At 45.4% G+C, this 23,923-nt stretch overlaps 1 protein-coding gene across 1 annotated transcript in view; it reads left to right on the forward strand.

Annotated features, from left to right (window-relative positions):
• GLP1R (glucagon like peptide 1 receptor) overlaps positions 1 to 23,923 on the forward strand; it is a 97,964-nt gene that overhangs the window by 51,496 nt on the left and 22,545 nt on the right. The window contains exons 4-7 of the mRNA XM_074988403.1: positions 9,111 to 9,220; positions 17,303 to 17,409; positions 20,980 to 21,133; positions 22,658 to 22,817. Of these exons, the coding sequence (XP_074844504.1) occupies positions 9,111 to 9,220; positions 17,303 to 17,409; positions 20,980 to 21,133; positions 22,658 to 22,817 (531 nt within the window). The remainder of the gene's footprint in view (positions 1 to 9,110; positions 9,221 to 17,302; positions 17,410 to 20,979; positions 21,134 to 22,657; positions 22,818 to 23,923) is intronic.

Genomic DNA, 23,923 nt, shown 5'->3' on the forward strand with positions numbered 1-23,923 from the left:
AGCTGCTGTTGAGAACCATGGTCCAAGCCACAGTTCTGGTCAGGATCTAAGGCAGGTAGCAGAGTCATAGTCAGAGGTGGGAGCTGGGCTTGCAGGCGAGAGGAGAAGCAGAACTGGGGGCAGGGAGGGGGCTGGGTAGAGTTGGACCAAATTCTGCCACACTCCCATGAATGTTTTTCTGTCCCTGCCCTGCCCCCAGGAGGTATGCCACAGAGGTTTGGGAACCCCAGAGTCAACATGATAGCATAGTAGAAACAGAACTCTCACATTTGAGGCACCCATAGTTTTTTTTTAAGCAGTGGAGATCAAACAGAGTCCAAATTATGGGCTTGGAAGGAACAGGGTATTTGTCCCAGAAGTTCCTTTGGTTTAGGCTTCCACAGAAGTAAGATTGCCTGTATTATATAAACACTCACTGAAAGGAATTTAATTTAAAAGATGGTTTAAAGTAAGGGGGGGCATAAGATTCACTGCACTTTCTTCCCCTCTTATACCAAAATAAACAGTTTGTAGTAGGCTTTCAGATATGTTCACTTGATCTCAAAAGTGGACGGATTATCTCCGCAGAAGAGATGTTAACTTGCACTTTCCAGCTGCATAAAACAATTCAAATGTAAAGTTTCCTTCCCTGGACAAATCAGAAAATTCACTTTTTTAAATAATATGAAAACTTGCTGACAGACAGGAAGATTACCTATTGGGTAAGTCCTTTTGGGTAGCATGTTTGAGAGAATTCAGCTTTATGGCTCCAACCCATGAAAATAATGACAATGATGCTGGCTAGTTGCCAGTCTCATCTTCCTTTTCCAGAGCTAAAGTATTCATCTTTCTGACAATCGGAGTAAGGATGTGAGTTAGGGAAAAACAGGTCTCAATCAGCATTGGTGGTCTTACAGCAAAAAAACTGAATTGCATACACCACAACCTGCTTGAGGCCTGTCGTTATAGCTTAATGAAGTGGGGCCAACAGTCCCTGTCAAGTGACTACAAATGCCCACTCCTGTGATGTTGTCTTCACTCTCGCTGTGAATGAGTGACAACAGGCTCTTCCAAGCCTATGCACTTGAGTAGTCAACTAACCATGGGTTTTGTTTAAAGAGAGAGTTTCATTTCAACAGGAGAAGAGGTACACTCAAAGCCATAAGGTGACTTGCAGACAGACAGACAGGAAAAACAGGTGAGAGGAAAGACAGAGAACATGGGATACACTGACAATAAAATCTAACCTTACGCTGAGGATCTGGGATGGAAATCTTCAGTGAGTTAGGCTTGAGGTTAGTAAAGTTGGGTGGGAAATTTAGTTTGTAATATGTTGTGTTAGTACCTGTCCATAATTCTAGAATGCCTCATTCTTTGTGTGAGTTTAAACATGAAGGGTCTGCACTGCAGTTCAGAGGTGTGATTATCAGCCTGTGGAGACAGATTCATGTGAACTATGCTTGAGCTAAGCCGTGTCTACACGTGCACGCTACTTCGAAGTAGTGGCGCCAACTTCGAAATAGCGCCCGTCACGGCTACACGTGTTGGGCGCTATTTCGAAGTTAACTTCGACGTTAGGCGGCGAGACGTCGAAGTCGCTAACCCCATGAGGGGATGGGAATAGCGCCCTACTTCGACATTCAACGTCGAAGTAGGGAACGTGTAGACGATCCGCGTCCCGCAACATCGAAATAGCGGGGTCCTCCATGGTGGCCATCAGCTGAGGGGTTGAGAGACGCTCTCTCTCCAGCCCCTGCGGGGCTCTATGGTCACTGTGTGCAGCAGCCCTTAGCCCAGGGCTTCTGGCTGCTGCTGCTGCAGCTGGGGATCCATGCTGCATGCACAGGGTCTGCAACTAGTTGTCGGCTCTGTGTATCTTGTGCTGTTTAGTGCAAGTGTGTCTGGGAGGGGCCCTTTAAGGGAGCAGCTTGCTGTTGAGTCCGCCCTGTGACCCTGTCTACAGCTGTCCTTGGCACCCTTATTTCGATGTGTGCTACTTTGGCTTGTAGACGTTCCCTCGCAGCGCCTATTTCGATGTGGTGCTGCCCAACGTCGACGTTCAACGTCGATGTTGCCAGCCCTGGAGGACATGTAGACGTTATTCATCGAAATAGACTATTTCGATGTCGCTACATCGAAATAAGCTATTTCGATGTAGTGTGCACATGTAGACGTAGCCCTAGTGTGCTAAAATTAGCACTGGCTTTCTGAAGCATGAGTGGCCAATCACAGTGGCCTCCTGAGTTCAGATCCCGGAGTTTGCTTGGGCTTGAATGCAGGAAACCAGCCCATGCTGCCATCCCCAGTGCCAAATTCCCCACCCTTTTATTTTTAGTGTGCTCCCAGCTGCAGTGTAAACATCCCCTTATTGAACTTAAATACTATATAATCACAATACGGCCATTTACGTCGAACCTGAAAAGATAGTGTAATTAGCTTTGTGCCAAGCTGCTCAGTTCAAGACTGATCGTTACATGCTGGGCCTCATAATTGCTGCATCCCCCAGTCTGTTGTATTAAAGACAAAAAGTCCCTGGGCCTCTTTTGTAAGGCTATGTCTATGCTACATGATGAAGTCAATTTTAAGGCAGTTAGCTCTTCTTTACAGTGCCACTGTCTTCACTGTAAATACCATTAAGTTGATTTTAGGGAGCACTAAAGTCGATAATATAACACTGTGGAAAGTGGGTCAGCGTAGCCTCAAGTTCAAATTTAAAAGTTGGAATTAAGGCTAGTGTGGAAATGTCATGTCTTTCAATTGACTTTGTTAGCCTCCAGAGGTGTCCTGTATGTATCCCACAATGCCTCATGGTTGGGTTGTCCACTCTGGCCGCTTCCATCTTGCCTGCTGTCCAGGTGCACAGGAATTAGGTAACAGGAAACCTGCGAATTCGAGTTCTGCACCCGGAAGTCCCTGGTGGCAAGGCTGTGGGTCATGCTTGTATGAGAGGCTGAGAAATGTTCTTCTTTATTATCTAACCATTAAAAATAGCCCCAGCATGGAGTGGTGGCTTCTTCGCTGACGAGGATATAGAAGGAGAGTCCAAGATTTTTTTTCAGTGCCAGTGCCAGCCCTTGCCCCACTGCAGCATGTGGCAGCTAGGCTGTGGACGTCGTGCTTGTATGAGAGGCTGAGAAACTTCTTTTCTGTGGTTAACTTTTGTACAGAGGCAGCCCCCCACCCTACACAGGCATCTCGCAGTTAGGGTCTTTCCATGTCCAACCACATCTCGTGGCAAGCCCCCAACCCAGTAAAAGCACATGCCTGTGGCACAGTGCAAACCATGCTGGCAGACAGCACTATGTCCTGGCTTGTGTGTGGTGAGGGCTCTAAAAGCAGGGAAGATTTTCAGGGGCTTGCTGTCTCCAGGGGGAAGTCTCTCCTTATGGCAAAGATTTCTGGGGTCTTGCTGTTGCGGGAGGGAAGGGACAGTTTCAACTGGCCCTTCAATTGATAACTCCCTACCCCACCATACTGCTAATAGAATGTGGGGGGACAACGCACACAGTCAGTCAATTGGGGCTGACACCTCCACATGAGCAACACTCGTAAAGGACCGTCTCAGCTGGCCCTTCAGCTGATAACCCCCCACACCACGACACCTCTTACAGAATGTGGGCGAGATGGATATGGCAGTCCTATGCCTGGAGTGCTAGTTGGCTTATCAGGTAGAAGCCATACCGTTCGCCCAGGTAGGGGTGCTTTCAAGGGGAGGAAAAGTGTCTGGAGGACCTGTTGAGATGATAACAGACACCTGGGTGATCCCAGTGCACGGAGTCATTCTGATGTGGAAATTTGGCGAGCTCCATGCACTGTGTAGTGTAGTGGGAAGTAGTGTTGGATATGTCTGTGTAGTGAAGTGGGAAGCCAAAAATCCTGCACCACAAACTATTTTCTTTCCCCTGACTGAGGGAGTTGGCTTTAGTAGTTATGGTTTGCACTTTCCTCAACTTGATTATCCTTCTCTTTCCTCAGGCTATGTTCCGTTCCTGTAATATTTTCAGGGTGGATGTTTCTGGATTCAGGGGTGAGGAGAGTGGCTGGAGGGCCAGTTAAGATGACACACACACCTGGGTGATCCCAGGGCAGCATGACAGTCCCCTGCCTGGTGTACACCACTGCTGAAGCCAGCTTATTTGGTTTTCCTTGGCCTGGGATTCCCTATCTTTCCTTCTTTCACTCTGAAAAAATGGCCATTTGCTTTCCACAGGAGAAGAATGAGGGCAATGCAATGTGGGAAGATGACATCACATACTCACAACCACTTGCGAGGCATTTTTTCCAATACTGCACCAGCAAAAATACTCAGAATGCTATGGGGCTGAGGGAACTGTGGAATAGGTTCCCAAAATGCACTGCTGCAACAGTCAGTGTTTGGCAGTTTAGTGCAGCAGCAATAAGTTAACTTTGTGGGGAGGTGAGGATAGTCAAATTCAAATTTATAAAACCGTGCATTATAAAATTTATTTTAATAAAATCGAATTTACATCATAGTGTACACATATGCTAAGACTCTGTAGCCTCCTTTGGCCTGTGATTGCAGAGTGAAAACCCCATATTTTAACTCCTCATGTTGTAAATGGCTTGACAGTGTTTTGTAGTATTCAAAGATGAGTTTTTAGCATCTTAAAGGTAATTTGTAAGTTTTTTGTTTAAATTCATGTTTACTAACACGTTCTGTGTAGATACCAGTTTTCAAATGCAAATATATTTTAAAACAAAATATATTAAAACTGATTTCTGCTTCTCAAGTTCAGGATTGTGCATAGACTGTTGAAAAGGCCAGACAGTATAATCAATATAAAGAATCCAGCATAAAAATGCTGTTTTGTTTAGAGGCAGCTTCATAAACACTTGAGTTCAGGATTTGATGAGTCAGTGAAGAAGATAATGACTTTCAAGCTACATTAAATGTGCCCATTGAAATGCACTTACAAGGAGGAATGTTTTAGTGCCCGTTAAAGATGGCAAACCTCAGGTGTTCTGGGTAAAAATAAAAACAATTCAGTATGGGAGATCCACCCATATTTACAGTTCACTTAAAATAGATGTGGAACCTCTGGGCTACAGGTGGGATGCAGTTTGTCAGGATTAGCTTCTGGCAATCTGCCAGATGATTTGTTTAGCTTAGTGTCCACAGGCACAGCCATTCACAGTTCTCAGTAGCTGCAATTCACTGTTCCTGACTATTGAGAGCTGAAGGTAGCAATACAGGCTCAGCCACCACTTTCTGCAGCTCCCATTAACAGGGAATGGCGAACCATGACCAGTGAGAGCTGCAAGTGGCTGTGCTTGCAGACACTCAGGTAGACAAACCATCTAGTGGCCTGCTGGCTGCTAACCCCAAGGAGCCATGTCTAGCTGGCATGCCAGAGGTTCCACAACCCTGTCTTAAAATTTATATGTTGAGAGCTAAGTCCTTCTTCAAATGCACCTCCATTGATTTCAATGGAATCCATTTTCATGTAACCCAGGGTGAAATTTGGCTTTTGTGTTGTTTGTGATTTGCACCAAGTACATTTAAAAAAAATTTTTTGTTAATGTTCCTCTTGCTGATTATTGTAAAGATGGCTGAGACAAAATTAGCCTGGCTTTGGCTTGTGCTGTTTCTCAGTCACCCATTTGGCAACATGAAGAGCTTTAAAATAATTTGGACTCTCCTCCAAACTGGTAATGGAACCTCTCTGTAGCAGAAGTGGTGGCAACAGTCCGTGCTTGAGTCTGGCAGCCAGGGGGTTCTGTGGCTGCTGATTGCTTGCTTAATACCTCTAGTAAAATGAGGTAAATGATAAGGAGGGGCTAGAACAATGGAATGCAGGGTGAGTCTGCACAGAAATTATAACCAGTGGCAGCAATTCTATCATATGCTGATATAATTTATTTTCTAACTGTTTAATTTAACAAACTCTGATCCTGTGATAAGGAGACCGGTTTCTCCACTTATACTACTGACTATGAATTGCAGTCCTCAGCACAGCAATGCTGCTTGCTATCTGTGCAGATTGTGCTATTTCTGGTCTCCCATGTCCAAGGCAAACATGATTGTAAGCAGTGTGGTGTTCAAATTCTGATCCTTTCATCAAATAAAACCAAACAATAAGTAGATGATTCATAGAGACCCTCCTCTCTTTCCTCTCTGAGCTCTTAGTTACACTGCAGCACAAGGCTATTTCTGCATTTATGTGGTTTTTGAATGCCTCGTGCCTCCCACACATGCTGTCTCTTTGACCCATAGAAGACTGCATGCACCAGCTTGTTGTAGTTTATTTCCTGAAAGTCCACACCAGCCAAAATCTAAAATGACAGACAGTGTAACATCCTGCAATGTCTTTGGAAGGCCTTGTTATACTGAGTATATGACTGGCTGATATGTCATTATAGGCCAGGTGTCTTATACCCTCTGTGAGGGATGGATTGCTATAGCTCTTCTGGGAAAAAGCTGTCAAGTAGCACTTTAAAGACTAGCAAAATAGTTTATTAGGTGAGCTTTCGTGGGACAGACCATGGTCTGAAGAAGTGGGTCTGTCCCACGAAAGCTCACCTAATAAACTATTTTGCTAGTCTGTAAAGTGCTACTTGACTGCTTTTTGTTTTGATAGTGTATAGACTAGCACGGCTTCCTCTCTGTTACTACTCTTCTAGGAAGTAAAAATAGTCGGGGAAGATTAAGGAAAATCACTGGGGTTGTAAGACCTCTGAAGAGGTACCGCCTCCTGGGGAAGCATATATATTTTGGTTCAGACTGGATTGTTCAGAGACAACAGACCAAAACAAAACAAAAAAACGGGTTTGGATACATACCCTGAGCTTGAACTGACAAGAGGCCTTTGTTCTGTCTGCTGATGTAAACTGCAAGAAAATCTGAGTTGTGGAGTTGAAGGATTGACACCTGCCAGAGTCCTGTGGTGGAGTTAGGCATGATTACTATGCATGCCCATCCTTTTTGTTGTTCTGTGTGTTTTCAGTGTAATGCTGATACATAAAGAACAAATGGGCTTGTTTGGTAATTTGTAACTGCCAGCAGTGTGTTAGCCATAGCACTGAGAGACAACAACAAAGTGCAGGCACTAGACTTCTAGAGTACATCTATACCACAATACAACCACATAGCACTGAGCCTGAGCCCAGGTCTCCTGACCTGGGCTCACATGGCTCAGGCTGCAGGACTATAAAACTTCAGCCTTAACGTTCAGGTTCACACTGGAGCCTGGGCTCTGAAACCTTGATGGAGTTTGGTGTCATAGGTCAGGCTGTATCCTGAGCCTGAATGTCTGTGCAGTTATTTTTAGTTCCATGCGCCACAGCCAGTTGAGCCAGGGACAGGGGGTTGGTTCCATTGCATTTTTACTGCACTGTGGATGTCCCCATAGCAACCTAAAGATATTGTCTGGTAAGGCAGGGCATTGTCCAACCTTAAAATCCCCCGTCAGGAGGGAGTGAGATGCAGGGAATCTCCATCCTGGAGAGATGAGAGCTAGGAGCTGGAAACCTTTAAGTGGGTGCACTTGAGGGCACATGGGGGTATATAGGTGCAGTTGCCCTGAAACTGTAACATAGGCTACGTCTACACTACAGAAGGGATTGAGGCCCTGAGACTGATCCACCGGTGGTCGTTTTTGTGGGTCTAGTGAAGACCTGCCACATTGACTGCAGATCACTCTCCAGTAGATCCCATTACTTTACCCCAGATGAGAAGAATAAAGGGAAGTTGATGACAGAGTTTCTCCTGTCAACCCCCTTTGTGTGGTATAGTCTCAGTGGTATGTTGACCTAAAGCATGTTAATTCTAGCCACATTAGTCATGTAGCTGGAGTTGTTTGGGTACCTCACAGTGACTTTCTGTGGAAGAGCAGCCCTCTGGTGTAAACATTCACCTTTCTGGAAGAAACACAGTTCTTTATAAAGAAATTTGGAATATTGACAAGCAGGGAACTGGCTTGATTGGTATTTTGGCAACGGGATGTATGTTCAGTGTGGATCAGCTCGATAGTGAAAGAAGAGTCAACAGATTCTTTGACCTATGTAAAATGAAATGTAATGAATATAGAAACTGACCCCTCAAATCAGTTTCTAGAGTATACTTGTCCATGTCACACTGCTATCCAGATTGAGACTGAGGCCTGTTAGCAAGCTACAGTGTTTGGGAAGCAATTTTCACTACTGTTGTACCTGTTTAATGGCTAAGTGTCTGCGTCCAGCATGTTTGTATACCAAAAATGAACAAGTATGTTTGAAATGTTGATAAGACTTTTACTGACACCAAATTTACTTTACTGCAGAGTGTCTGAAAACTCCCCCTCCTTCTTAATTTTATTTTGTTAATTCAGTATAGTTCTGTTTTATCATATGCCTTTTAATCTTATCTCGTTCCATAGCATTAGGCTGCTAAGAGTCTCTGAAGGGCTCTTGATTTGTTGTTGGGTTTATTCTCTTTATATGAGTAAAATATGTGTGGGCAGCTCAGAGATTTATGGATCAGTTTTTAGAGGTGAGGAGTGGACAGGCGTCCATGTTTTTGTGTGCTTGTCTTTAGGATGCACCTTTTTGAGTGTTTACCTGTTACAAATTTTTGGACTAGTATAAGCAAAGAGAGAGAGGAACATAAAAGTCACATGTACACTTATCTTTGAAACAGAGCTGGGTATTTTGCTTACACTCCTGTTAATGCAACTTTGCCTTTTATAATGGCTCAACTTACAGGGAGACTTTGCCAGGAACTTGCATATAAGAATACCTATGATTGATGTATTTACATCATAAATTCAGGCTCAAACTTTCGTAAATTTCTAAGGTGTTTGAATCCAGGCATTCAGTTTAGATCCATTTCTTCTAATGAAATACACTCCCTTTCCTTACGAAGGCAGAGGTTTGTTTTCAGCTACAAACTATGTGGGTTGCTGCTGTTGAACGGTTGGAGCACTCTTTGGAGAACTTTTTGCGCTCTTGTTTTTGGAAGCTGTACACAGTTAGCTGTGAGAATGAATGAATGGAAGTGATTTGTTACAATAAAGGAGCAAGGTGAAAAACAGCTGTAATAAGACTGCAGGTAAGTGGGGGAGCTTATGCTAGGCTCTATAAGTTGTCCTATTTTTCTTCCTAGTAAGTCTGTGTTCTACCCCCCTTGTTGGCAGTGCTGCATGGACAGGTTTACCGCTTCTGCACTCCTGAGGGCACGTGGCTGCTGAAGGAGAATTCCACCCTCCCATGGAGGAACCTCTCTGAATGTGAGGCATCAGACAAGGTAAGGAGAAGAGATTTTGCCAGAAAACTGTAATAAGTCACCACATGTGTATTATTTCCACTGAAATCAGCTTTTTCAACCTGACTTCTGTAGCTGGCCCCTGTGAGGCTAGCAGTAAAAAATTTTCGGGCTCTCCATTTAAACTCACTTTAAAAAGTGTTTGGTGTAGATAGAAGCATTGTAAGAGATTAGGCAGACAAGCACAGTGCTGATGCAGTAAACGGATGCCCAATTCAGCTTAGCATAACACTGTGCTCCACAGAATATTATCAGGCTAGTAGTTGTACAGCCTTAAGACAACCCTGAATTGCCTCAGTTTTCTGCACAAAGATGAAATACAGTAGTGTAAACTCACTTTGTTGAAGACATTTAATGTTGATTTCATTTGTTTTTTGTCCACAAGGGAACACTGTCAGGACAAAGATAATTTCTTTCCCTGTAGTGCTAATAACAGCTTGCATGATTAAAATGAACTGAAACTGTTAATCCTTTCTGCCATTTACTTTGATAAACAAGGAGAAACTGGTTAGAATCTGAAGCTGAAGTGCAGCGTGAGTAAAAATGATCGTGAGATTACAGAGCCTATGATTCTAAGAGGAAAATGGGAGAATAAAGACAACGGACTTCAAAAAGGCAGATAGTGAATTCAGAGATTCAGTAGGTAGACTCCAGTGGGAAGCAAGTCTGAGGAAGCAAAAATGTCCAGGAGACTCAGTAGGTTTTTGTTTTGTTGTGTTTTTAAAGGCTATTACAAAGAGCACAAAAGCAAACTATACAAATGCACATGAAATTTTAAAGAAGCGGGGTAAGAGGCCATCGTGGCTTAACCAGACAGACCTTCAGTGACCCAAACAAAAAACTGGAAGCCATGTCTAAGGAAAAATATAAAGAACACAAGTATGTAGGGACAAAATTAGAAAGGCAAAGACACAAAGGCTGTGTCTACACAACAAGATAACTTCAAAGTTGATTACTTTGTAAGCAACTTCGAAGTAGAGCGTCCACACACAAAATGCACAATCCCTTACTTCGAAGTAGGCTTTCCCCTACTTCGAAGTTAAACGTCCACACTCAAATACTCCCTACTTCGAAGTAAAGAGACAGGAAATGATGAAGGCATGGGGGTTACGTGGCCGACAAGCCCTTCTGGGCTCCCAGCCAGCCAACCCCTTAAAGGGTCCCTCCCAGCACCCACAGCCCACACGTGCTCAAGGCTGACAGCCTGAAGACAGCAGCAGCATGTGTACAGGAGAACAGCCGGACACCATGCCAGCTCTCAGCCATCAACGAGGACGATGCCATGAAAATCCTGCTCAGTATGCTGGCCGTGCTGCTTGCCATGCAGCACCAGCAGCACAGGCGGCTCACTGTCTTGAGACCCAGCCTTGAGGCCCTTACCACCCTCATGCTGCCCCTCCCCCCATTCACCCCCGAGCCGGAGCCGGTGGGCATATGCCACCAGCCCTGAATGATGGGACCAGCTGGTGCTGAAGGACTGGGGGGATGAGCAGTCACTCAGGAATTTCAGGATGACCCAGCAGACATTGGAGGACCTCTGCCACTGACTCGCCCCAGTCCTCTAGCACCGGGACACCCGTATGCGGCCAGTGCTCCTGGTACAGAAGAGGGTGGCCATCGCACTATGGTGGCTGGCCACCCCTGACAGCCACAGATCTGCTGGCCACCAATTTGGCATAGGCAAGGTCATTGTCAGAGCAGTGCTGAAGGAGGTATGGCCAGCCCCCATCATGGACCCACCCTGGGGAGGGGGGCGTGGGGCCCCCAGTCCGGTGGTCATGCACGTCCTCCCCTTCCCCCAGAGGTCATCCAAGCCATCAACACAGTGCTCTTGCAATGTGTCATGACCCTGGGGGACCTGGACGCCGCCCTTGCTGGGTTCGCGGACCTGGGCTTCCCCAGCTGTTTTGGAGCCCTGGATGGGAGACATGTTGTGATCCAGGCCCCAGACCACAGTGGGGGCGCTTACATAAACAGGAAGGGGTACCACTCAGTGGTACTCCAAGCCCTGGTGGACTCGAGGGACCGTTTCCTGGACGTGTGTGTGGGGTGGCTGGGCAGCGCCCAGGAGGCTTGGGTGTTCTGGAATTCGTGGCTGGGACGCTGGATGCAGGAGGGCACGTATGTCCCCGTGTGGGAGCTCCCGCTCAAGGACATCATGATGCTCCCCTGTATCATGGCCAACGCCGCATACCCGCTGCACCTGTGGCTCATGCAGCCCTATACTGGCCAAACCTGCCAGCCCAGGGCATCTTTAACGGTTTCCTCAACCATGCCAGGGGCACAGTCAAGCGGCGTTCGGGAGGCTGAAAGGGAGGTTTCGCTGCCTCCTCACTAGGCTGGATGTCAGCCTTCTGAACATCTCCGTGGTCATTGCCACCTGCTGTGCCCTCCACAACTTTGTGGAGGGCCACCGGGAGCCCTTCATGAAGGGCTGGGCCGCGGACCGGGGGGCCAGCTATGAGCAGCCACCCGCTGCCCTGTGCCATGAGGCACAGCAGGATGGGGTCAGGGTCTGGGATGCCCTGTGCCGGGCCTTCACACAGACCCAGCCCTGAACCCCCGCCCCCAGCCACACACCACACCACCCTGCACCCTTCACACCTCCCCCCACCAGGAAGCACCAGGGACATGGGCTCAGGTGGGAACAGGAAGCTTTAATGGGGGAAATAAAGTAACATACAATACTGAACGGAATGTGGAAACCTTTGTGTGCATGGGGGGACTGGTTGGCAGTGGGGAGGCGGGGCCTGGGGTGGGGGACTGGACTGGAGAGGGGGTCAGGATGGGGGACTGAACTGGGAGGGAGCTGGAGTGGGGGACTGGACTGGAGGGGGGGCCATGATGGGGGACCAAACTTGGAGGGGGCTCGGGTGGGGGACTGGACTGGACTGGAGAGGGGGTCTGGGATGGAGGATGTCTCAGTTGGTTTGAGGCGCAGGGGGGCAGGAGCCACATCGGCCACAGTCGCCCCTGCTGCTGCAGGACCAGGATCCCCTGCGGTGCTGTGACAGGGCCGGGACCACGGGGAGGTAGGGCTGGGGTGGGGGTGCTGCGGGCTCTTCCCCCATGGGGTAGACAGGAGGGGCCATGGGGGCTGGGCCAGGAGCGCCCGCCTCCATCAGCAGTTACCGGGCCAGCTGAAGGTGCTCAGTTGGCAACAGGTGCACCTCATGTTGGGTGGCGGCTGGAGGAGTGGCTGTGGGATGGGCTGGTGAGGGGGCAAGAGGCTGGGTGAAGTGGCCAGCCAAGGCCTGGAGCACGACATCCATGCTGTTGGCCAGCCTCGCCCCCACACCATCGCCAGCCATTTTCGCAGCATGCTGGTCAGCTCCCGCATGACCACCTGGTTGGCGGCTGCCTCCTCGTCCCTCCACCGCCATCTCCAGGGGTCCCATCCACAGCTGTGGGGCTATGCAGGCTGGGATGATGGGGCAGCCTCCCAGCCTTCTGCAACCACGGCCCACTCAGGACTGCAGGGCTGGCGAGGGACCTGTGGAGACAGGAGGGGACAGGGGGACAGACCATGAGTTCTGGCTCCCGACTTGGGGGGTGGGGTGGGGCTGGATCTCCCGCTCCCTTGCCCCCTGCCTCTCTCCCTGCCACCCAATGGCCTGTGAGATCCCGGATGCCTAGGGGTTCCCGCTTGGCAAGGATCAGCCCGTGCTCTCTCCTCCCCCATCATCAGGTGTGTGGACTATGGGGCTATTCTAGGAGCGGCCCCATCCCCATCCCTTGCGATGTTCCACTCACCCCAAACATACTGGCTGTGACCTCCTGGGGCTGGGGTGAGGCCTGGCTGGATGATGCCTGGCTCAGTGTTCCGGAGGGGAGGGCGACGACAAGGGTCCTGTCGCTGGAGCCCACTGTCATTGCCCTCGGTCTCAGCAGGCTGGTCTCCGTGCAGGGGGGCTGGTGGTGACAGAGGGGCCCGCCTCCTCGTGGCTGTCCGCAAGGGGGGGAACAGAGGTGTCCACCACGTGCTCCGGGCTGGCCACCTCCCTCGGCCCCAGGAGCCTGTGCAGCTTCTGGTAGTGGGGGCACTGGACAAGCCGTGCCCCCGACCAGCTGGTAGCATCACAGGCCTTGATATATGCCTGGCACAGCTCCTTTACTTTGATTTGGATGCTGCTACCAGGCTGGTCAGGGTGTCCTTGGGTGGCAAGACCACTGGCCAGCCAGTCAAATGCCTTGGCATTGCGCTGGCGAGTTCTGAATTGCTGCAGGACCTCCTCCTCCCCTCACAGAGCGAGGAGGTCCTTCAGCTCTGCCTCTGTCCAGGGGTCCTCTCCTGGCACTGCCCTTGCCTGTGCCCTGTGATTCCTGGGACCCCTTCTCTGGAGCCCCTGGAGGAGGAGGGGTCCTATCGTGCAGCCATGGTGGGTAGGGGCTGCGGAGGGTGGCAGGTGCTTCGAGCAGGGGCAGTCCAGGGCAGAGCTCATGCTGCCCCTGCTTGTGGCACACTCTCAGCTTCCTGCCTGGGGTTGCCAGGGAGCTGCTTCCTTTAAGGCAGCCAGCAGGGACCATAGAGCCCTTCCTGGGCTGGCCAGACTGTCTCCATCCTCTGGGAGCGGGGCTCCTTGGAGGACTTTGAAGTAAGAAGTGCAGAGCATCTACACACATTAACTTCGAAGTTACAGGTCGAAGTGAGCCACTACGCCATTCCCAGGAATGGAGTAGTGACTTTGAAGTCAGCCTCCCTTATTTCGATGTTAACTTTGAGTAAGGAAAAGCATGTGTAGACTTCGAAGTTAACATCGAAGTTAATTTGTAGTGTAGACACAGCCAAAATGAGATTAAATTGGCTACAGATATTAAAAGTCAGAAGAAAATATTTTACAAATGCATGAGAAGCAAGAGGAAGACCAAGGACAGGGTAGGCTCATTGGCCATATCTGTGTTTTCTGTTACCTTTCTTTTCTCATTGACTAAAGTGTTAAATGCTTTTTTATATCAGTTTTCACTAAAAAAGTTTATAATGATTGAATGACAAACAGAGCAAACATCAGTATAAATAGGGTAGGACCTGAGGCAAAAGTAGGAAATGGACAAGTTAAGAATTGCTTATAGATGTCTTCAAGCTAGCAGGGCCCGATGAACTACACCTAAAATGTTGATAAATGCCTAGTATTATACACTGGAAAACATAATCCCAACATACAGAATGATGGGATGTAAATTAGCTATTGCCACTCAAGAAAGTGACCTTGGAGTAATTGTGGATAGTTTGCTGAAAACATCCACTCAATGTGCAGAGGCAATCAAAAATTGAACAGAATGTTGGGAATCATTGTTATGGTAAATAGACAGAGAATATTATATTGCCTCTGTAATAGAAATCCATGATACACCCACCTCTTGAATATTATAGGAAGATGTGGGTGCCCCCATATGAAACAAAGATATAGTGGAATTGGAAAAGGTTCAGAAAAGGACAACAAAAATTATTAGGGGCATGGGACAGTTTCCATAGGAGGAGAGATTAAAAAGACTAGTACTTTTCAACTGGGAAAGATGAATAAGGGTGGATAAGGTAGAGGTCTATAAAATCATGACTGGTGTGGAAAAAATTAATAAGGAACTGTTAACTCCTCAGAAGACACAAACCAGAGGTCACCAAATTAAATTAATAGGCAGTAGGTTTAAAAACAAAAGGAAGTATTTCTTCGTACAGTGCTCAGTCAACTATGGAATCCTTGTCAGAGAATGTTGTGAAAGCCAAGACTGAAAGAGGGATCAAACTAGAACTTAGATGAGTTCATGAAGGATAGGTCCATCAATAACTATTAGCCAGGGTGGCCAAGAATGGTGTCCCCAGCCTCAGTTTTGCCAGAAACTGGGAATGAGCAATAGGAGATGGATCACTTGATTACCTATTCCATTCATTCCCACTGAAGCATGTGGCAATGGCCAATACTGAGGCTAGATGGTTGTTTGTTGTTACCTGCTCAGGCCTTTATTTTGGTCTTGTGTTAAAGTCTGATCGTATTCGTCTTGGATGATGATTGGGACTCAGCTGCAGTGCGTAAGAATGGCAATGTCATTTGAGTCCTCCTCTTGAACTCACTCTGCTCAAGACATATCTCAGGATCAGGATGAAGTCATGGGGTCCCAGGAAGCGGTGATGGGGTGTGATGGTGAAGTTTGCCCCACTAGTCCATTTCTGCCCCCCCATCCCAAGTTGTTCTTTAAGGATCCAGTGGATGAAGCGGTCTATCCCCTCGTTATTTTGTCCACCAATTTAACTTGTTTCCAACACACAAGTTTTGATTCACTGATTTTTGATTCCATGCTTTTGTGTTTAGCAGGCACAGTCTTAACCCAGTCTGGGTTATATCAGTATGCCTTTTTGCTTGGATTAAATCAATCTTTGTCTTCTTTTTGTATCTTTTCCCATTAGTGCATGTTGTTATAGATTATTGTGACATCTTGGCTGTGTCTACACTAGCCAAAAACTTTGAAATGGCCATGCAAATGGCCATTTCAAAGTTTACTAATGAAGTGCTGAAATACATATTCAGCGCCTCATTAGCATGGGGGCAGGCACAGCACTTCGAAATTGATGCGGCTCGCCGCCGCACGGCTCATCCAGACGGGGCTCCTTTTCGAAAGGACCCTGCCTACTTCAAAGTCCCCTTATTCCTATGAGCAGATGGGAATAAGGGGACTTCAAAGTAGGTGGGGTCCCTTAAAAAAGGAGCCCTGTCTGGATGAGCTGTGCGGCTGCGAGCCGCGTCAATTTCGAAGTGCCGCTGCCGCCCCCATGCTAATGAGTCTCTGAATATGTATTTCACTGCTTCATTAGTAAACTTCAAAATGGCCATTTGCATGGCCATTTTGAAGTTTTTGGATAGTATAGACGTAGCCCTTATGAACTTTCATGTACTTTATACAGTTGAGCTCACAGTTAAGGTAAAATTTTAATCCCAGTTACTACAAGATGCATCAGGCCACAAAGGGTTTGGTTTGCATAAATACCACTGTATCATGTTGTGGGCATCCTCCAAATGCAAAACTCTAGGAATGTTGGAGTGAGGTTCCACACAAGCTGACAGCATTTTGCTATCACACTAAGGGTCATTTTAATGTAACATCCTCCAAGACGAGAGATGGGGCATTATGTCCTTTACACAGCAGTTTGGACTTCATTAATGTTTCATATTGTTGAATCTCTTGGTCATAGCCTGGCACAACTTCTGACAAGGTCTCTCCTAGTGGACTAAGCAGTCTTCAAATCCTTCCGTTTAAAACACTCTTCTTCCACAAAACTTGTCAGCCATTGCTTTGCACTCAGTTTGAACTCTAACATGCTGTGTGGTTTCCCTCTGAATGGTTTGACCTATTTCTGAAGCCAGGAGAGTGTCTTCCTTTGCACAACACAGCACGCATTGCTCAAGAATTTTTGTGTCATCAACCTAAAGTGGGGAGACAAAATGGGTGAGTCTTAAAAATAAGTCTGTGTTTAGAGATGAACAAAAATCAAAATACAGAATCTAAATCCTGCCCCACAACTCAAACATCATAGTTCAGTCGTATTTCTAGCTATTCCGTGTTTTACAAAAAATCTTTTCTTTCTAAGATCTGGACCTGATTTTTCAAACTTGAGTAGGAAAAGGGCCAATAAATAAGGCATTAAGGAGCGTAGCTTTCAGTGCCCTGCTTGAAAATGCTGGTTTCAGAATTTATATTTGCTCTTGCAGAATTGATGAGTTGATGTGTTTGAATGAAAATATAGATAGGAGGGACAATATATATCCCTTAGGTTTGGAATTTGTTCCTTCCCTTCTTCCTTCAGACTTGTTCTGTGAGAACCCCATTTTATTGACCTTCTGGGCTTGCTGAAAAAACCCATATATTTGAATGGGAAGTTGTGGTGGGATTTTTGTTTGAGAAATGTGAAAGATGGAATATTCTGATTTGTAATGTGTGCCTCTGTATACTTAACAAACGTGTGGAAAAATAGTAGGTGTCATCAAAGGCAGGTTGGAGAGAAAGTAATGGGGAGATGGGAAAAGAGAAACATGTCCAACAGTTGCTCTCTTTGCTTTCCTTCGATGCTATCAGGATGCACCAGAGGAACAACTCCTGTACATGTCAGTCATCTACACCTTTGGATATGCTCTTTCATTCTCTGCCCTTGTAATAGCGACTGCCATCCTCCTTGGATTCAGGTAATCCCAGTGCCACTGAAATCAGAGTGGAAGCAGCCATGTGGCCACTCAAGAGAAATTCAACTCTGTGTATTAGGTCTGTTTGGCTCTGTGTATTAGTTTCCTCCAGGTGTGGCTCCATCAAATTCTGTGGAAAGATGTAGAAATTAACAGAATCTAGTGATTGAGAATCCATTGGAAGGATCCTGGAACATACTTTAGATTGCTTAGGTTTGGTCAAAAAATTCTGGGAGCTTGATCTAGATCAAAAATATTTCTATAAATGCACTATGCAAGCCTGCTGCAATTTCACTGATGTTTTAGCCTGGTTTATCTGATTTTTGGGGATACAGAGCACAGCAGTTGCAAATCCAGGACAGTCAGAATAACATTGTGCAGGAGATGCAGCGAGATGATCCCAGGCTATTGTATTTTACTTTCTTTCAGATGAGGAATATAGGACTGATCGCTGCTCTTTTCATGTCAAAGAGGGCTTAAGTGACTAGAGATTAATTGAATTTTGTGGGAAATCTAAAAAGACAAGTTCAACCTCTGTCAATGCTGTGGGAGGATTATTGTGATTCCCATGTTTCAGGCATTGGTTCAGGTTAAACTATCACTAAATCACCCCTGCCAGAGATGACTTCTCCCAAGAATCCATGAAGTAGTTCTGAGGAGCAATTTATTTTGCTATTGAAATAGAGCAATTTGTGCCAAAATGGCCAGTGTTTTCAATATCGTCTTAGGGAGTGTGTCCAAAACTCCCAAACACAGTTCAAAGCACATCAGCAGAACACTATGTTCTACTGTGAATCCTAGAAAAAATAACTTTAGTATATTAAAAACAGTTAAAGTGCTAAATGATAAATGTACTTGCCTTTTGAATCATTTATAAAACTTGAGCACTGTAACATAAGAAAATGAAAAGTCAAATAGCAACAATGTTTGAGACATCACAAAAATACCAAAAAGGGTCCATTTTAAAGTCTTTAAAATTCAAAATATATTTAACTTGTTAGAACAAATTCTAGTTTGGAAGCATTTTTTTTCTTTTTCCTTAGAATTAACATCTGCATTGTAGTTTGGACTCTGACTGCAACTTCAGCTTCTAACTACCTTATGTGCTTACAGAACTGGATGTAGAAACCTGGTTCAGCAGTTCCATAACACACATTTTCCACTTTAAGTATATGATGCTTTCTGTTAGAACATCCCTTCTGTTAATTCTAAGGTGCAACGAGACAACAGAGAGCAATGTACTCACAAACTAGTAGGCTACATCTACACTAGCATTCCTCTTTTGAAAGAGGCATGCAAATGAAGGAAATCGAAAATTCATGTGAGGTATAGATTTACATATCTGGCACCTCATTTACATATTCTTTCGAAAGAGCATCTTTCAAAAGAAGAAAAGCAGTGTAGATGCAGCTCTTTCGAAAGTAAACCCCATCTTCAAAATAACCCTTCTTCCTATTTTTTTTGAGAGAGAAGGGTTCTTTCAAAAATGGGGTTTACTTTCGAAGGAGTTGCATCAACATTGCTTTTCTTCTTTCGAAAGAAGCTCTTCAGAAAGAAGAATATACAAATGAGGTGCTTTTTTGATTTCCTTCCTTTGCATGCCTCTTTCAAACGGGGAATGCTAGTGTAGATATAGCCACACTGTTCAGTCCTGCACCCACTGAAATCAATGGTAGAAATCCTCTGTGCTTAGCAATGGAAGCAGAATAGTGCCCATACCTTCCACTGAAATCAATGGAAGCGGTATGGTGCACCTAAACTACTTACAATGGAGATAATCAGTAACTGTATTTTCTTACAAGCTATTTTCTTCATTTGTGTATAAGATATAATTTCTCCCAGTCTCATAAAGTTTGTTTATAGCCACCAGTCCTGACTCTCAAAATTCTATGCTGTTACTTAGCTCTAATTTATCCCTAAATGCCCCCTAAGAGCCAAGTAAGCAGTGGACACAGATACTGCTTCGGAAGTGGGAGGGGTTGGAGAGTGATAGCTCAGTGGTTTGTGATTCGCCTGCTAAACCCAGGGTTGTGAGTGCCTTGAGGGCGGCACTTACAGATCTGGAGCAAATAGATTAAAAAAAAAAACTATCAGAGTTGGTGATACATCCCGCTGTGAGTGTAGGGAACTGGACTCAATGACCTCTCAAGGTCCCTTCCAGCTCTATGAGATATGTATAGCGCCTTATATTATAGACAATATTGACCTCCTGTGGGCTGGCAAATTCTCTGGATTAGTACTGGGCAAGTCCCAGGAGTGCTGGACTAGAGAGATTCAACCCATATATATAGTTGATGTATGAATTTTCAATCAGATTTAAGAACAACTGTTTTTCTGTAATACGCTAAATATATTTTTCAGGCATGAAACATTTCCAGCAGAGCATAGTTTAACATGAATTTTCCATGTGGCAGTGCTACAGTCTTGATCGTACTTGTGAGAAAATGTCTGTGTTCAGATGGAAAAACGAATTACTGGATTTCCCCCTTCTCACACTTCTGCAGCATGTGTGCTTCTTACACGAGCACTTGTCACAAGCTGAGGGAGGAAATATTAGTGGGAGAAGTTTGGCAAAATATTGACAGCACTTCATTGCCAAGTTTCATTTGCAGAACTCCCATTTCCTTTGCCTGCCCATAATACGTTTTGACAGGTAGCAATTTCGTTGTCTGTTTAGTTGGCTATTGAAATTTGCAAAGAGGATGATCTTTCATTGTTTTTTTCATCAGCGCAAAAGTTAAAATCGTGTCTTTTAGATGCAGGGAAGGTGTTTGTGATCCTCTCAGGATGCTGTTGATGTATATAGTCTTCTCTTATTGTTGAAATGATAATGTGTGTGGTCATTTACCCTTTCTGGGAGCAGATATTTTAATATAATCTACTGCTATGCTTTGTACCAATACACAAACCCTTCCAAAGTATCCCTGTTGTACTCTTGTTTTCTTTGCTGGAGGTTCACTTAAATAGTTTAGATGCAACATTATATAAAGAGTCCAGTTCTTTATATCACTCAGGTACAATCACTGTAACTAAGATTGTAAATTGCATTTTGTTGTAACCCCTTATTTTTCACACACTTCCCTTGTTCTGAAATACCCCCTTTGGGGCGGAAATTTTCCAGGTGAATATTTCTTAAAGGCTAGGTCTGCACTAGCTGCAGAAGATCAAATGGTTAGGTTTGATCTCCTGGGACACCATTTTGCATGCATGAAATGACGCATTCCGGGGTTAGTGTTGACCCTGGAACTCCTAGCGAGCCACAAGGGTAAAGGACTGTCAGTGGGAGGAATGCTCCCATCGACATTTTGCAGTGAGGACAGGGACCAATGTTGATGGCTGCAAAATGGATTTTAGGTACGCAATTGGCATTCCTAAAATTGCGTAGCAGCTGTCAACGTTCCCGGTACGTGCAGATGTAGCCCTTCTGAGAGTTTGAGATTCCCATAGTGATTTGCAAGTAATGGGTTACCAGTGACTCATCTGCATGGGTATCCACTGATTTTGAATAGAGTCCATCACTTCCACCCTCATTGATACACGGTCACTGAATCAGACTTTATTTTCTTGTTACAGGCATCTGCACTGCACTAGGAATTACATTCACCTGAATCTCTTCACCTCTTTTATCCTACGTGCTATATCTGTCTTCATTAAAGACTCTGTGCTGAAGTGGATGTACAGCACAGCTACACATAAGCACCAGTGGGAAGGACTTATTTCCTATCAGGTAGGGACAGGAGCCATGATGTTTCTGAGGTCAGTGGTCCATCAGTGGCAAGAAACTCTATAGTTTCACTTTGTACTGGGGTTGGGATGAATTATTTTCTTCATTTGCACAGGGTTTTCCTTCGAGTCCCTTAGCACATTTAATAGAGTTCTAGTCATGCAATCCCTGCCTTGTGACCAGTGAATAATTTCTGCCTGACCATGTTTCTTGTCCTATTGGAGGTTTGTCCCCATCAAACACAGAACACAAAGAGCAGGGCTTCCCCCCCGCCATGTCTTTGTAAGTGTCCGTACCTCTCCCCCTAACTACATACTCCTCATTTCCAGTGGTGACAATACAAATATTCTGTGACATTGCTGAAACCAGAGACCTGCTTTCTCTTCCCCTTCAGAGTTGGTAGGTAAAGTATAGCCAAGTTGTGGGAGAAGGTGATTTGGAAGTTAAAGGGGATTAGATACTTAACTACTGTGATTCTGGGACATGTTCATGAGGTAAAGGCACTGGAAAAAGTAAAATCAGGAAAGGTTTTTAATCTGTGTTTGAGCGCTGTGATAGGAACCTTGGGCCTTTTTCACCTTCCACTGAATGGAAAGCACTTATTGGGACCAGATGGATGCATGCCATATGATGATCAGGTTTTTTTGTGATTTGTAACATGCAGACTTTGGAGTACACTGGCAAGCTGATATAGAAACATAAATGCAAGGATTGGCAATGACCTCCTGGATTGCCAGTCAGTCCCTTCCAAGAAAATTTGCAGTCCAGTTTGATACATCACTGCAGTATTGCTCTGGTGTGTCACCTCATGTACCTTTAGCAGCATTGTGGTGTCAACTGTGTCTTCTGGAATAGTGGAGTTCTTATCTATAGAATATACTAGTACAGTAAACCCCTGATATACATGATTTGAACTCGCACTTAACTTGCTAGGGGAAGCCAGGCGGGCAGACAGCTGTGGCAGCATGCCTTCTCCCTGGCTTACCCCAACTGGGGGAGCTGGGGAACAGACAACTGCACCATCGCGGCTTCTCCCCAGCTCCCTTCCACTGCAGGGGCCAGAAAACTGACCCGCGCTGCCACATAGTTCCCAGCTCCCCCGACTTGTGTAAAATGTGAGTTATACGAGGTTGCCTGGGGTTGCCTGTGGACCTGAAATTTTATAGTGACAGATTTCGGTAACTGGAGACAAGCTGGTAGCTACTCTTCTCTTCCTTTCTTTTATGCTGTACTGGCAGACTACCAATTGCAATAGATATGGAACAGTAGATGCATAAAGAATCAAGGGTAAATATTTATCTGTATAGTTCTCTGCTTTGGAATTCCCGTGCTGTATTTTTTAAAGTATAGTAGCTGACCCTTTGTCATCTCACTGGTTAGGTGTGATCCATCTAATCAAGATAGTTCTTGACAGGTGAGGGGGTGTATAATTAATCTTGTTCTTCTGCTCATGTGATTAGAACTTTTGGAGTTTTGTCTTTATTCACCACCTCGCTACATTAACTGACCTGTGTTATCTGCTCTCAGGAGTCACTCAGTTGCCGCCTGGTCTTTGTGATGATGCAGTATTGTGTGGCCGCAAACTACTACTGGCTGTTGGTGGAAGGCATGTACCTATACACACTGCTGGTCCTGTCGGTCTTTTCTGAACAGAGAATTTTTCGGCTTTATCTCTGCATTGGCTGGGGTAAGTCAGTCTTTTGTCTTCTTTCTCATATTATTTACTGGTTGCTGGTGCACTCACATAAACAGGCACTGTGGTGATTGTCTTCTGATCCTTTGGGACAGGTGAAATAGGAAAAGCTGTCTAACCATGTTCTGTTCTAAAACTGTTGAAATCAAATCCTGCTTCCAATTCCTTTTCTGTTCCTACTATCAGAACCAATGCATTAAAAACCTTTAATGGATAGTACACTACTTTAGGTTTTCATCTGAGAGCCTTTAGTTGAAAACAATGAGTGTTCATAAATACCTATGACAGGCTTCATGGAACATTTATGTAACTCAATAAATTTACCAAGACCCTGTAAAATGTACTAATACTCAGACTCCTGTAAACTGGATGAGAGGCACACAGTGCTTTACCACTATGTGCCAGTTGCTTAAAGTAAAAGACCATTGTGCTGTGGGGTAGGTGGAACGGCTCAATCAAGAACAGCCCGCACATCAAGCATCTTACTTTATATAACAGCTGTTTGTCATTTGAAGACACCAGCACTTTTGGGAGGAAATGCTAGCCACTCCACTCAGTGCAAGTGAGTGGCTTTCCTTGCACCAATGCAGGCTTATAGTTGCTGTTCGAATGAACTATGTGGAATATTAGTGGGATTACTAAATGAATGTAATGGTAGGTCAGGTCTACCCTATGGGTAGAACAAGTAGAGGGAGAAGGAATGTTCAATGTTTGTTGTGCTCTTGCATGAGAGGGATTGGGGGTTGTGATGGGAGGGATAAGAATCAGGTCCCTTCATCCCAAGCTGTGTGTAGTAGAAATGCTAAAGCTCTGAGTCTTTCTCTCTCCAACTAAATTTCTGTTTGTTGAACAAAATAGATTGAGCTTCTTGTGCCTGGCACTGGTAAGGCATGTGTTCTAATGCTTTTAACCGCTTGTCTGTGAACCTTTTCCATTTATTGACAACTCTGATTGTTCCCAATTTGATTTAATTGTTATGAACTCCTGTTCATAAATTTATCAAGTTCCATCTTAATAGTGGCTAGGTTGTTTTGCTCTCACAACTGCTATGGGAAGACAGTGTGATTCCCCTTTTTTCTATATCTGCCTTCTGTGACTCT

Source organism: Carettochelys insculpta, chromosome 3 (genome assembly GCF_033958435.1).
Source record: "Carettochelys insculpta isolate YL-2023 chromosome 3, ASM3395843v1, whole genome shotgun sequence".
In the NCBI taxonomy this organism is placed as follows: domain Eukaryota; kingdom Metazoa; phylum Chordata; order Testudines; family Carettochelyidae; genus Carettochelys; species Carettochelys insculpta.